This window comes from Hypomesus transpacificus, chromosome 17 (genome assembly GCF_021917145.1).
Source record: "Hypomesus transpacificus isolate Combined female chromosome 17, fHypTra1, whole genome shotgun sequence".
Taxonomy (NCBI): Eukaryota; Metazoa; Chordata; class Actinopteri; order Osmeriformes; family Osmeridae; genus Hypomesus; species Hypomesus transpacificus.
Window position 1 is genome coordinate 5,327,333 of NC_061076.1, and position 14,606 is coordinate 5,341,938.

At 42.5% G+C, this 14,606-nt stretch overlaps 2 protein-coding genes across 6 annotated transcripts; both read right to left on the minus strand.

Annotated features, from left to right (window-relative positions):
* Window positions 1-940: 940 nt before the first annotated feature.
* On the minus strand, window positions 941-9,801 carry LOC124479759 (histone acetyltransferase KAT7). 4 transcript variants are annotated; one of them, XM_047038648.1, is made up of 15 exons: window positions 9,617-9,801; window positions 8,323-8,470; window positions 7,518-7,700; window positions 7,091-7,330; window positions 6,908-6,990; window positions 6,726-6,785; window positions 6,495-6,593; window positions 5,853-5,963; window positions 5,059-5,250; window positions 4,815-4,904; window positions 4,399-4,539; window positions 4,198-4,291; window positions 3,769-3,915; window positions 2,794-2,900; window positions 941-2,692 (listed from the first exon to the last, which is right to left on the minus strand). In XM_047038648.1, the coding sequence occupies exons 1-15, from the start codon at window positions 9,629-9,631 to the stop codon at window positions 2,594-2,596; spliced, it is 1,809 nt and encodes a 602-aa protein (XP_046894604.1). In that variant the 5' UTR covers window positions 9,632-9,801; the 3' UTR covers window positions 941-2,593. The 4 variants fall into 4 exon arrangements, with proteins under 4 accessions (XP_046894604.1, XP_046894603.1, XP_046894602.1 ...); XM_047038647.1 differs by having other exon boundaries at window positions 5,874-5,963; window positions 6,726-6,812; XM_047038646.1 differs by having other exon boundaries at window positions 6,726-6,812.
* Window positions 9,802-11,133: 1,332 nt separating this feature from the next.
* Window positions 11,134-13,183, minus strand: LOC124479761 (glucose-6-phosphatase catalytic subunit 1-like). 2 transcript variants are annotated; one of them, XM_047038650.1, is made up of 5 exons: window positions 12,863-13,183; window positions 12,621-12,730; window positions 12,087-12,192; window positions 11,797-11,912; window positions 11,134-11,716 (listed from the first exon to the last, which is right to left on the minus strand). In XM_047038650.1, the coding sequence occupies exons 1-5, from the start codon at window positions 13,078-13,080 to the stop codon at window positions 11,214-11,216; spliced, it is 1,053 nt and encodes a 350-aa protein (XP_046894606.1). In that variant the 5' UTR covers window positions 13,081-13,183; the 3' UTR covers window positions 11,134-11,213. The 2 variants fall into 2 exon arrangements, with proteins under 2 accessions (XP_046894606.1, XP_046894608.1); XM_047038652.1 differs by having other exon boundaries at window positions 11,797-11,945; window positions 12,120-12,192; window positions 12,863-13,165.
* Between the last annotated feature and the right edge of the window lie 1,423 nt (window positions 13,184-14,606).

The following is a 14,606-nucleotide window of genomic DNA, read 5'->3' on the forward strand; positions in this document are numbered from 1 at the left end:
GTATTGTGAACTGTGATTGTGAATTCCTTTTTTAAATAGAAGACTCTCAACCCGTGCGACTGGATAAGAAAAGTATGTATTTCTAAATATACGAATTCAACGGATATAAATATGATAATTTTACTGCTTAAAATGAATTTGTATTTTGAACATAATTGTCCTTCATTCTCCTCGTTTTTTTCACAAAGGAAATAAAGGAGAGATGTTCGTAGGACTCATGGGAAGAAGGAGTTTAAGTGGAGGTGGGGGGAAGCATTTAGCACATGTAAGGATATTAATTTGATTAAAATGTTCTCAGGAAACTGTTTGTTCATCTGTTAATGTTGTATCTACTTGCAGAGATGGAAGAAGAGTGGGACAAGCAATTCTATTAGAAAATATTATTCATCAACTGTAATTTTGGGTCAAACGTTGAATTCAAACAAGGCAATCTATTGACCAATATATACATGGGGTAACAATGTATTTAAGTTTAGTTGGCAAATAAAAATGTATGTGAACGTTTTTGTTGTAAACTGCATCAGGGATGTTTCAACTAGATAACATTAGGTTAACTAACTTGTTATTTTAGATGTATTTTGTGTTTTAACATACTGCTGTATTTGTATCATGTATTGAACAATGCTGTGTGTAAGTATGTAGTAAACAATTGTCCAATTGTATTTTAACTGATAAGGCTGGGGCAGAATGAGTTGGCTGTTTCTTATTTTTAGAACAAAAACATTCTTTAAAATACTGTTAGATATAATTTGGCTGATTAAATAAAAATGTATTTGTGCCACTAAGTTATTCTTCATGAAAGTCATGAAAACTGAACTCAGCCCGTCTGTCAGTTTCTCAAGGCTACATGCATTTATGATACCTAATCCCTTAATAAAACAATCATATAAAATATTTACTGTTTCCCTTTCATTTTATTGGATCTGAGTCTAAACATTGATTCACACCTCATGTTACATAGAGACAGACAACACTAAACAACACTGAGGACGATCAGACCTTCAATTATTTTCCACCCTTTGTATGTATTGGACAGAGGAAGCAAGTACAAAAGCAGCTGGACAACAGAACAATATATGGGTGTTGCACTACTACATCATTCATATACCAGTACTCACTGTGTGTAGGTAGGTTACAGCGGTCTAATTGTCCTTTGATAGCTTATAGAATGAATAGAATTCAATTGTTTTCTAGAACACTGGATGAAGGTGCTATTCCATATTCCACCAGATTAAACACATACAAATCTGTAGTGGGTACCTATAGCTGCCAATGGTACACAAGGAAGCATTGAGAAAGAACAGGCTATAGAGCACAATGGAAGGCAAAGAGGTCAAATATAAAAGGCAGTGGCCAAGAGGTTGGGTGGAGATGGAAGTCACAGGAAATAAAAGACGAGAAATGTATGCGGTAGTGAAGGGTCTCAACAGTTGCCAATAGCTTAGTGTGATGAATTTAGACAAAGTGATCTGTAAAGGCATTATCTTCAGTTACCACAAGGACGTGTAAGCCGTACAGCCTTGTGGCATACAACATTCATGGATGTACAAAAAGCACTACAAAATAAAGGCAATACATTTCCATTAATATATGTAAAAAGATTACTTCAATCTATGGGCTACTGTATCACAAACCATTTACTGGAAATAGTTAATAGAATCAGTATCACTACTTTTTTTATGCACGTAGTACTTTTTATACACCCATTTGAATTAATTTGTATGAACATTAAACTGAAATAATTATTTTTTACAATATTGCTCATTCTCTTGTGTGCCCGTTTGTCTGTTCCTCTAATAATGTCATCTTACGATATTAAATACTTTTCAATTATTTTCAGTATAGTTCGGGATCCAGTCCTGTGTCTATTTAATAAACGTTGTCTTGCCAAACATGAATAATATTATCTTCATCGCTTAAATATATCCAAACAAATCAACTTGTTTGACCTCGGCTCATGTAAATATATTTATATAAAACAAATATTGAAACAAGTATAAAACTGGCCTTAAACCGAAGGAGTTAAAACAGTGGTAAAATGTACGAGGTAGACCCCAAAAAAGAGGAAAGAAAAGTTGTGGAAAGTGTAAACAAAGGGTGAGACATCGGTAAGGTACAAGGTTCCCTTCGCTATCTGCACGGAATGATGATTTCATCCAGGGAACTCCTGTCCTGCTGACATCACTCTAAAAGTGGAAGAATTTCATGTCCACTGGCAGCTATAGATAGCTACATGCCTACTAACTGGTTTACTATGGTAACACTTCTATGGAGCGGCTTTTGCGCGGATGGATAGCAGAGGTATGGATCCAATCAGCTCACTATCAGGATGTACCTACCTTTAAGAGTACTGAAACTAAAGTGACTGTAAAGCATTAAAAGCTTTTCGTTGAGAACGTATATCCTTTTATCCTAATTTACACCAAACAATCATTGTAAATGACTAACTCTAAGGAACATTCTAGTGAGGGATGAAGAGCAGATGTGTGAAATAGGCCATCCTGATGTGAGGGGGAACTCCAGGCTCTGGTCTGGAGTGTCTGGGTAGTTTCAGTGAGAGTGTTGTGTGGAACACGGGGAACAGTGGGCCAATCTACGTCCCTTTCGGTGGCGTCCATTTTAAGGCTGAGGGATCGATGGTCTTGCTGCTGCCTCGCTTGGTCTCCTTGGCTTTCCAGTCATCAATAAGGTCCTGGAGGATAACAGTGTTTATAATTAAGCTATTGGTTATTCCCCAAGTGATGGCACTAGTGAATTATTGGTCAAATGGTGTGTGTGTGTGTATGTGTCTACCTGTCTCTTTAAAACGAGATGCTTGCCCTTCCAGTACTTGAGCATCTGGAGAGACTGCAGAGTGCTGACGATGTCTACTGGGTTGACCGCTGTCTCCTGACTGATCTCTAGGTTGGAAAATAAGGATCAGATTCAGAACATCAGACACAACTTGATGAGAAGATGACAATTTGACAGTTTTGAGTTTTGATTAGTTTGAAAAGTAGATTAGATCACTGTCAACGTCTACAACACGGCCAATGTCTACTTATGTCTTGACTAGTCATCGGCTAAAACCAAATTGGAAATCACCAAGGCCAGATACCATCTTTCATTTCCTCTGCTTTCATTAGAGCACATAAAGTACATGACACTCATTATGATGTCCTTTCGTGGGTCACCAGTGTCTTTTGAGATGCATATAGTGATCACTGTAATGACTACTTTAATCTAAACCCTGTGACACTGGGGGTCTAAACCCTCATCTTGTCACTGACCTCAAATCAACATCACTCATAATTCCATGAATACACTATTACATAATCACAGGCACATCAAGCGGAGGTATAAGGGGGTAGAAAAAAGTTTTAAATCACAATGTTATCCTCACTACCATATGGGTGAAATTCTGCAATATTTGCCCAAACGGCAACCGAAAACTGTTCATATGACAACTGGTGAACCAATATCCACACAGCAAACAAGCAAACGTCGCTCCTATCAGCAGTACCATCTTACTATCTGAGACAAACCATGTCAGACCAATGACTGTCTGTGAGTCTGGCCATAATGTGCCGGTCTGCACAAAATAGCATAGTAAACAAGCCTTACATTGACTTCTGAACAGCTGACTTGTTAAACTACAATTCTGGCAATTAATTTGGACAAACAACTATATATATATATATATATAGTGGCAAGAGTCAGTTCCACAGCAATTAAGACTAAAAAACATGTACAAATAAAAAGGAATATGGGGTTGAACATTCAGCTTACCTTTGATGGAGATCTCCTTGCCCTGGAAGTTGTTGAGGTAGCGCAGCAGCACTTCCTTCCAATAACTACGGTAGCTGATGAGGCCCAGGTCAGACAGGGGACGCTCTGGAGAGCCAACTTTCTCCTCAACCTTTGACAGCAGGTAGCCTGAATGGAAACCCAGTACAAGGTTGAACAGACCAGGTACAGGGATAGAGAGACCAGGTACAGGGTTAGAGAGACCAGGTAGAGAGTTAGAGAGACCAAGTTTGAGTTTGGACATCAGGTGAAGAGAGACCAGATAAAAGAAAACGCTGAGCAGACACCACTGGCAGAGGGAAACCTGCATAAGCCCAGGTAGAGGCTCAATAAACCCAACTACAATAACAAGATAAGACACACTACCATGACCCAGCATCTGAGCAGTGCTACTCTTCAGCCGGTACTCACTGAAGTCGATGAGCATCTTGCCATAGCCTTGTCGCATATACTGAGGCATGGTGAGGATACAAGACACGTTGTAGTTCAGGAACGAGTTCTTCTCCTGCATGGAAAGAAAGAATTCAATTCATACCACCATTTCTGTCTCTTTGGAATGCGATTTTGTCTATGCCTGAAAACAGTGACTTCACATGAGAGGCCTGTCCTCACCTTAGAGAAGTATCCAACCAGGTGACACCCAGTGTTGTCGGCCTCTGTCATCACATAGAAGAGAAACGGCTCAACGTCATAGTACAGAGTCTTGTGGTCCAGAAACAGTTTGGCCAGAAGACACAGATTTTGGCAGTAGATCTGGAAAGATACCAGTCAGGTCAATCAGAACAGTAGTTTTGTTATACAAAACTAGTTGGATTTTCAAAATCAACAGTGGCTCATGCCTGAGCTGATGAAGGAGGAGACGTATGTGTTGTTCGGTTTAACCGATCATTCAGCAGGTACTTTCACCCCAAATTAGGTGCTCTTAATGAACATGTGCAGAGTAAGTGCAGCAGATAATCAAGGACAAGAAGTGCACAGTTCAAACAGAGTGGTTTGAGGTGACCCAGGAAGTGAGGGCTCTCTCTCACCTTGTTCTTCTTTCCGTCAACCTCGAAGACAGAGATGTTGTTCTTGCGGTAGATCTCATCTCCGGGAGGATGTTTCCATACACACTTGGCCTAGACAAGAGCAGACTAGCGGATTTATACACTGCTCCCATCAAAACGGCACTACAGACAAGTGTATTTTTTATGTAGCCGTCTCGGAGGAACACATAAAAAACATTTAAAACCCAAAAGGAAACACCAAGTTGACAACAGTGATTTGTCTTACCATGTGTCTGCGCAGGATGGTCTGGCTCTTCATGTACTTGAGGCAGAACTCACACATGTAGAGGCGGCCCAGGCGGGCGTACTCCTCTGGGTAGGGCGAGTGGTACCAGGTGTCCAGCTCGTAGCGACCAAACACTATGGTCTTGATCATGTTGCTGCCCTCTGCCACCTGACCCTGCAGACGCAGCTTCTCCTGCGCGAGACCAGAACAGGGTGGGTGGGGGGGTGGGGATGTGGGGAGGGGGAGAGGGGGGGAGGGTGGACAAGAGAGACACGGTGGAGGGGGGATTTGTACGACAAGGAAAAGAGAAAGGAATGACCAAAAGTTACATGGGAGGGGGGTTCGAATGCTAAATGTCCCATATCCACGAGTGTGTTCGTTTTTGGAATTTGTGTAGGAAGGATAGAGAAAGCCCATCTACAAAATGAAAATAGTGAGAAAAAGGATGACGAGACACAACTGAAGTCTGAACGTTTGAATGGAGAGGAAGGAGAGAGTGTGGGGAGAATGAATTAAATGAGAACTCAAGTTCCTTAAAAATAGACTGCAATTGAACAGTTTGTTTGAATGCTTGAACACTATGGGGGACATACATTTCCAATAAACTCCTCACTAGCTAGCAGCACCTTTGGTGGCTGGCCAGTTCACCCAGAATGCACTGCCCCACCGTGAGAGTGCTGAGAGAGGCGTCTGGGTGTCCTTTAAGTCCATACAGTCAGAAAAGACTGAGGCGGAGGGACAGGGAGCAGGAGGAGGAGAAGGTGGGAGGAAAGGTGATGAGTTTTCTCTCTTACAAGATCCTCCGAAGCACGTGCCTGGGCTTTTCGAAAGAGCTCCAGGTCGTAATCACTAGTGATGTTCTCCAAGAGGGGCTCACGCTGGCTCCCATGGATCTGACGGTGGTCCTGGCAACAGCGGAGAAGAGGACAGATTGTACCTCCAATACAACCTCTTCAACACTGCAGTGCAATGTAAATGTCCTACATGAGCGAAGCTAGTTCAGGCAGGGCAATTGGGCAGCGCGCGTCATCCGCTCATTACCACGCGTGTGTTAGCCAGCACAAGCCCATTGGGCCACGTCCGACAAGACGGCCTCGAGAGCCCGCGCGGATACGCACACACTCACCCCGGTTGTGTATGATCAGTGCTGCTGTAGCTATCCACCATCCCCTTCTGCCCCTTGCAGATGTTCTATCCGTCAGGGGGATTATGTCTCTATTGCTCCCTGTCTCATATGTCATGCATGTATGTATGTGTCGCATCGAGGAGGCAGGGAGTGCTTCCCTTAGATTATCCACTCCGCCAAAATTAAACCCATGTCCATGTCATGGTATCAATAAATGCTCAAATCTAACACGTGATTGTCTTGACTGAACTACAAAGACCTTTTGGTCCAACATTTCCCTGGGGGTCGCAAGGTCCCCCCACTCACTCACCAGGTACTTCTCCTTCTGTTCCTTGAGAGGGCCAGAGTTCCTCTTCTTCCTCAGCTCCGTCACCTTCTCCTTGTACCTCAGCTGGCGATCGGTCGGAGCCTTGAGCGCGGGAAGCGGAAATACATCGTCACCATTTATGCTATGGCTGTCTGAATGACTGATCCAAGTCATATTTGGTTCATTCTGAAGAGTGGGTGCCACTAGAAAAGGATGATTGGCTTTGATCTGTACCTGGTGGCGTGTGGAGTGTCTATTCTCATCTTGTCTGTGTGACAGAGTCCTCTCCTCCCCCTGTTTGTCACGAGAAGTAGCCCTCACCTGGTAAGATACATGCCGTTTACCGAAACACACGACAACTTAAACCAATCGATCCCTTTGCTGCTCCCTCTGGATCCTGAACTGCGTGTCTTTACCTTACATTCGTCGGCAGAGAGGTTATGGTACAGAGGGCAGCCAGAGATGGAGAAATGTCTCTCGTGTTTCCCTGTCAAATGGCCTGAGAGACGGAGCAAGAAAAGACGAGTCAAGACAGACAAATGACTAGTCGTGTATTGGCAATGGAGAATTGTGGGTGGACGATGGTTCCGATCCCATACCCAGGGAGTTGCATCCTGGTGTGGGACACTTCATGTTGAAATTGTAGCTCTCGTGAAAGCGCCGCCGCTTTGGCCTATGGGAGAGGTCGCTACCAGAGTCTTTGAGTGACAGCTCCTTCGCCAGGTTCTCGTCGTTGGAGACGTTGGGGCTGGAAATGTCGATGTCTGACTCAGACGAGGGGGCGTTGCCTGTGGGCGTACGGGGTGGGGACTCGTCCTGGTCCGCACCCTGCTTCTGGTCTGTGGAGCCAATGAGGAGAGACTACGTTAACAACCCTCTGTACAATACAAACCCCACCAGCAATGGTTACAATAATTCAAAGGAGCGTCAGGATAGGCAACATGGTGCCTATGCAGATAACTGACAGCAGAGGGACCATGCAGCCTCTTTCAACCCTCCAACTTCCTCCTCCCTCCAGCCTCCTACCCCTCTCTGTCAGATCCCCAGGCAGCTCCGTGTCCGACCCAGAGGAGCGATTCTGGCGCAGGGGGTATTTCTTGGGCGCGACCGATGCCCCTTGCTGGCTACGGGTCACTCTGCGGGCAGAAAAGACCACCACCTCTTCTGGGCCCAAGGTTGTTGGTGGGCTTCGCTGGGCAGGGCTGGAATCTAAAAACACGTTTTTAAACAGGAGTCTTCAGGCAGCCCTACCTCTTCCCCTCCCCCAAAGGGTCCTAAATGATTTATGATAGGTTCTTATTGACAGCTCTGTTGATTGAAGACTCAACGCTCCCTGAACCCTCTGCCACAGTATACTATAAATGAACTGATAACACCATTTACAATGTTGTTACATTGCGTTCCAAGAAAAGGCACCCAGAAAACATAATTTATTGCTGCCACAACTGAATGCCCTAAACTATGTCACTCTCTTATGGAGAGACATGTTAAGGGGTCATGGGGGATGGTTCATCAGTTTGTTCCTATTCACAGTTTATGAATGTCTACTGCACACAGACAATGGCTATTGTCTAAAGAAAAAGATATAACCCCCTGACCCTTTCTATATACTGTCAATGGACAGAACATTTGAATATAATACAGAAGTTTTTATATTTTATCTTTTTACTGATCTCAAATTTGACTTGAGTGTAGGAATCACTGCTTTTATCTGCTAGAGTAGACTATATCTAAGCAGGATAGAAAAGCAATGGGGCCTACACTGGCTCATGACCATTATAGTCTTTACATCGACTACATTATTCAGTTTAATTCCTTAAAAAGACAATACCTTGTGAGCTTTGACTGAGTCGCAACGAAGCACGGGTGAGGCGCGTGTTCCTCCGCCTGTGAGCGTCGTTCTCGGAACTGTCCGTGTGCTCGAGATCCGCAGAAAAGTCCGAATCTTCCGTTCCATCGGAACTGCTCCCAGCGTTCCTCTTAGAACACAACAAAAAGACGGACACGAAAAGAGTGTATGTGAAGTAGAAGTACATTAATGAAGTGTTTACAACATGCAATGTATATTAAAATAAAAACAATTAATACAAATGCGTATTTTAAAATAGCATTGGATCGTTCAAAGATTATCCCATGTTTACTGCACCTGATAAACTCACCAAAAATCCATAAAAAGCAGCGGACAGAGTTCACTATATGGCTAAGATGATACAATCAAACAGTACACATACCATGTTTGAAAAGGACAGATTTAAACACTAGGTACAGAAGAATAGTTGACGTATTCATTCTTGACTTAAAACAGCTCTTATTATTAAAGCACGACAAAACTACACAGACCTCTTTCAATGAATCCTTACAAAAAAGTAGGGTGTGTATTGCTATTTTGGTGGGGATGCTCGTTGCACTTTGAATTGTTCAGCGGTGCTCTGCTACCTTCCATATTTACCCACACTACCAAAACAAACAAGGAACCCCACGATTGTTGATTAAAAAAAAAGTTATAGGCCTACACAACATAAAAAAATATGCTTATACGCTTGAGCTCACCCTAAACCAATCGTAAATGAAGGACGTAGGACGTCCAAATATTCAACCAACGGGCACAACGTTGGTTCTGGTTCAATCCAATCATATCATTTTGGAAACAGCTCCTCCTCCTCGCAAAGGAACAAATTGTTCCATCCTTGCCTGGCTAGCTAGCTGTCATTTAGCTCGTGCAAATGCTGCTGCCCAGTGCATGCATATAACATGTCCAAACAAATGTAGATAAAGGCAACCAGTTAAGAACAACCATTTACGCCAAAACATTATGCTAGCTTGTTTTAAACACTCACTGCAAAGATGCTTCATTGCATCAAGAGCAAGAAACGCCCAACTGAAATGGTTATCATACAAGTAAACATTACATTGCAAAGTTTGCACATTCATTGCATTGCACTGCATTTAAGCTGAACGGGTTTGCATAGTTGGTGGCCAATGCATTGGACTAAAGGCAAAATCGTTTGACCTAATTTGTTGTTAGTCTACTATTTATCTAACGTTGTGCCCCCTAGGTAGCTAGCAATAATAATTTTGACGTAATTACCAGTACAGTAGCCAGCCAGCTAGCTGACATTACTTACCTTTCTCCGAGGCATGTCTCCCTTCAGCAGGAGTTTATTTTACAAGATTGTATCCCACCGATAGTAGCAGTGAAAATATACACAGTAAAGAATCGCGTATTTAATAAATTAGCTTTAAAAATCGTTCCGATTGGGCCAACTATGCGCAACAATCTTTCCTTGTCTGCACTTCCGGGGTTGCGTTCAAAAAGACAAACGTTTGTAAACGTTAGCTACTGACTGCATTCTGAAAACCCCGCCCCCCTCCGGATTGTAAGTATTGGCACACAACAGTGAACATTGTATACCAAAGTAAAGATACTTTGTATTAATATATCTTTATTGATATCTGAGTCTCTAATTTTGTAAGAAAAATTCTACAAAATGTAAGATGAAAATACACAGCCACAATTAAACCAAACCCCAACCACACGTTACAATTTGACCACTAGATGCCAGTATTGGATCATGCATATAGGTTTGAAATGGGATGTCAATTATTTTTCTCGTGGTTGTATGTTCACTGTAAATATGTCTGTTGACTGTGATGAATATGTACATACAGTATATGTGATGTGTAATTTATGATTTCATTTCAGATGGTCAAAAAGCCCTTCTATTTATTCCACAAAAGCCTCACCAATGTTCACAGAAAGAAGTACATCTCTGAACCTGCAGACCCATAACCACGTTGTAGACTAGTTACATTAATATTATTACACAAAAAAGCAATACACAGACATAAAATAAGCACATAATAAATTCAACAAAAACACAGAGAAACATTTAGAACAACCCAGTCCCATTTCTCAGTTGTATAAATGTTCTGATTTAGAGGGGTAGTCCCTGGAGGACAGCTTAGTGAATGAAAATATGCAAGCTTTGTGATCCTCAACAGATGGAGTTAACTCACATTCTTACTGTGCATGCAGTAATTGTCAGCTTGTAATCAATGTATGACCTGGGTCACTAAGTAGTTGTTTTAAATCACAATTGTGTTATCTGCATAAAAGTACAATTTACAGAAAAAAAGAAGAAAAAATTGTTACATAGAATTAAAAGAAGAGACCCTCAAATGGACCCCTGTGGTACACCTTAGTTAATGTTTAGAAAGTGAGATTGTTCCTTATCAACATTAATGCATTAATTGTGTTCACTCTGTCTTGTAGTTATTAGACCAGTAACTCAAAGGTGAGTCCATTAAAATGCTGGCCTACTGTTGCTCAGTGGCAGAGCTTGCTAATGTCCACTGTGAAAGGTAGTAACCGTTTCAACATTTCTACTCAAGTGGGGTTTGTCCTTACCGTAGCTCTGCAACTTCTGCCTACCTCATGTTTCACCAAGGCACCCCTCGTTTCCTACTCGTCCATGTCTTTGAACTGAGGCTGACACTGTTTCTCCTTCTTGCTCTTATCTAGCCTCTTTTCATCTCGCACATACAATAGTTTGTCCAAGTCAAAGTGAAGACAGGGCTGATCAGGGATTTGACTTTCTTGCAGTCAGCGGATAACTTTGCAAGTGTTGTTGCAAAAATAAATTGCACACTTCAACCAAATGGTAGTCCTTGGAGCCACCTTCACTATCAGAAGGTCTTTCTAGGCCTCAGTGCATGTCTGATTTATAACTGTTTCTTTTTGTTTTGACCCAACACCGCTGCTACACAGTAGGGTACAATCCCCACAGTAGCCAGGGGTACAGTGGCACTCTTACAGAAAGACAGCAGATAGAACAACACGCTATGTGCAGGCGGCCGGAAATAATCGAGCAGATGTAGCAACACCAGTGTGGCACTTAAACAGCCAAGTTTGTAGGTGGCCCCCCCCTCGGTTCTCTTGGTTTCTGCACAGCTGGGTAAGTGCAGTCCCAGGCCGAGGCCAAACAAGGTGCCAGTGTTGCGGAAGAGGCTGGCGAAGGGCGTGGTGTCCATGTGAACCCATTCAGGGTTGAGGCACCAATTCTGGGCCTTGTCCAGTGTCCAGAGCAGGTCCACACCCGCCCCCCTCAGGAGCAGATAGAGTCCCAATGCAACAGAGAGCAGTAGGACTGTGGTGTAGATGTAGTGTCTCAGAGATGCTCCGTAGATCCACTGGATGTGATTGAAGGCCTGGGCTACGATGATGCCTGGTGACAGTTTCACAGTTTTGCATGCGTGTTTGGGTCAGTATTTTTAACAGCAACAGCTTGTAGATACTACTACTTACCAATGAAAACCCCAGCAATGACCTGGTGTGGAAAGTGGGCAGCTATGAAAACCCTGGAGACACACACACACACTTGGACACACCAAAACACCATCCACAGGGGCCCACGGACACACCTGAGGAGAGACAAAGGTATTTGGGTCAGCATTCTCTCCTTGTCTATCTATCCTTCTGCCTCTCTCTCACTCTCTCTCTCTCTCTCTTGCTTTCTCTCTCAATCTCCTCATTCCTTTACACTCTTCCTCTATCTCTTTCTCGCTACATTGCATTCTCTTGATTTTGCATCTCACCAGCTTTTGATGTGGGTTCCATAATTTCTTAGCAGAATTGCAAGAAGCGATGAGATCATTGCATAGTAGACCCCTGCAGCCCCCATGGCATGACCTGAAGGACTTCCTGTAACAAGAAAATTAAGTGTCAATTGTCAGTTTTCCTTGTGAACTGCTTTGGATTTGATTACATTTCACAATTTTTATAAATAAGACTTATAGTTTAATATTATAAAATCTTGTACACATTTTATTATTTATTTCTATCTATCAGAAATACTTTATTATATACTTGATATATACCCTTATGTCCACTTTGCTGCTGTATTGCCCAAATGTCCCTATTGTAGGACAAATAAAGGTATATCTTATCTTATTCCAAAGGGCCAAAGTGGAAAAAGAGTGTACTTATACTTCATAAGTATACACTACTTAAAATATAATATATTTTCGATTGCAGGAGGCAATGGGATTAACACTTGGCATCATCAAACAAATCACTCAGCACTCAGCACAAATCACTTTTTGTTAACATAGTAGCCAGTTCAGACTCACCTGGACCAGTCTCACAGGTCATGGGAAACTGTTCAATATATGGCACAGTTGAGTTACCATAGTAACCAGTCTCCTGTATCCACCAGTAAGGACGCTCTCCAAAGAGGATCCTGAGGATGAATATAAGGTTAAGTATAAGATTAAACATCAACCAGTGACATCACAGTGATACCATCATCATCATCATCATTTCAACATTGTAATGCTCATTAGTTAAAGCATCAGAGTCTGTGATTACTCACCATTTGAAGATCATATTAAGCCAGTCTCCCACTACTGCCACCCAGACCAGTTTGACCCCCACAGGCTCCCATAGATGGAACCAGACAGGAAAGAACACAAAGAATGTGTTCCGCAGGTCAGCTGCCATGGAGACCAGGAGGAACCAGTCCTGTGTGTCCTTGTAATGGACTTGGAGATACTGGGTGGCACTGATGCCATAACCATGGACTACATCCATGTCTCCTTTGCTAGTTCACTATTACAGCCAGAATTCCAAATATATAATATTTTCAAAAAATTACTCCACTGGTATCTACGATTCAGTACTCTGTGCTGAAACTACGATACCCTTAAATAACCAAAGTCGTCTATGAGAAAGACAAGTGCAGCTTCTCTACTGGTGTCTGGTTGGCTGTAGAATGTGCTGCTGCTCTGTTACCTTGGTCCCTTTTTATACCCAGAGGGACCACCTGGCCACTTCACCAAGCCCAGTAGCTAAACTGGAGTGGGGAGGAGAGAGAGAAGGGGGTAAACATTACATCATGACTGCAGCCAGTGGGTGAGTACGTGCCCTGGTACAGTGCAGTGCACACACGCATGCACACACGCGCATGCACACACTCTTTTACTATCATTACCATTAACTTCCATTTCCATTCAGTCTCACACACCATAAGGTGTCTATGCCATATCTATGCCATTTCAAAGAGCTCTTCTGTCAGTCATCACTTCCCAGCAGTCCACTAAATCTCAGTTTTTCTGTCCGGGTACTGAGAGCTATATGTGAGACCCAGATAAGAGGTGTGATGGATGACAGGTCCAACTGATAATCAGGTTATTTTCCACTTCCCTCTTGTTTTCCCCATAGACCAAGGTGAATATTTACTATTATTTCTGCAAACAATGGGTCATCATGGAACATAAAAACACATTTCAGCCTATTTCAAAGAAACAAAAAGAATTGTGCTTGTGAAACTGTACTTAGATCAAAATGTATGACATTCTGCCTGCAGCGCTACAGTTCACTTTTTTCCCCAGACACATTTGATTTGTCAGTTGGGATGTACTACCTGATGAAAGCTGGACAGGAAACCTGCTGTCAATCATTATTTTAGTGGAACTACATGTCGTCCCAAATCTCAATGTAAAACAAATTCGCTCTCTTTTTAAACTAAGTAAACTATAAACTCATGGATTTACTTGAAAACTTTTTTTGTGGTTTCATTCAACTACAGTGTTAAGTAATTAAAAAATAAAATGGGTTAAGCACAAAGCTTATTTAACTGAACACCATGACATTTTACTTAGCTCTGTGGACTACTAACTAACTACTAACTAATTACATTTAGTCATTTAGCAGACATTCTCATCCAGAGCATCCAGAGTTAATTGACTAACTAACTACTATTGGATGGATCCATGAAAGTCATTCTACTAAATAAGTGTATTTAGAAAAAAGAGCAACTCTGGAAGATTAATTAGGACCAGCCTTGAATGGCTATGATGTTAACCGTTACGCTATTATAAGTTTTCAATGGCAACAGGGAATCGTTCCTTTTTGTTCCAGCATGGTTGACTTCCAGACCTCTTCTCACTGCTGGATGACCACTGCCTTCTGTAAGCAAAGAAAAAGGGTCAGCATGGAAGATCCACACCTCGGACACGTGCACCTCCTGTTTTCATCTGGACAGGAACAAGCTGAACTGAGACTGAACCGAGCCGTGAGAACTCGCTAGCTCTAGTTTGTGGCGGGGTAGGCCGGGA

Excerpts from the sequence above, each read along its gene's own strand:
- LOC124479761 (XM_047038650.1), bottom strand. The coding sequence starts at position 13,080 with ATGGATGTAGTCCATGGTTATGGCATCAGTGCCACCCAGTATCTCCAA. Across the intron at positions 12,731-12,862 it reads CTTAATATGATCTTCAAATG|GATCCTCTTTGGAGAGCGTC; the intron begins GTGAGTAATCAC and ends ATTCATCCTCAG. Across the intron at positions 11,913-12,086 it reads GGAACCCACATCAAAAGCTG|GTGTGTCCGTGGGCCCCTGT; the intron begins GTGAGATGCAAA and ends GTCTCTCCTCAG.
- LOC124479759 (XM_047038646.1), bottom strand. Across the intron at positions 6,594-6,725 it reads GACACTCCACACGCCACCAG|GCTCCGACCGATCGCCAGCT; the intron begins GTACAGATCAAA and ends CCCGCGCTCAAG. Across the intron at positions 4,540-4,814 it reads TTGACGGAAAGAAGAACAAG|ATCTACTGCCAAAATCTGTG; the intron begins GTGAGAGAGAGC and ends GTATCTTTCCAG.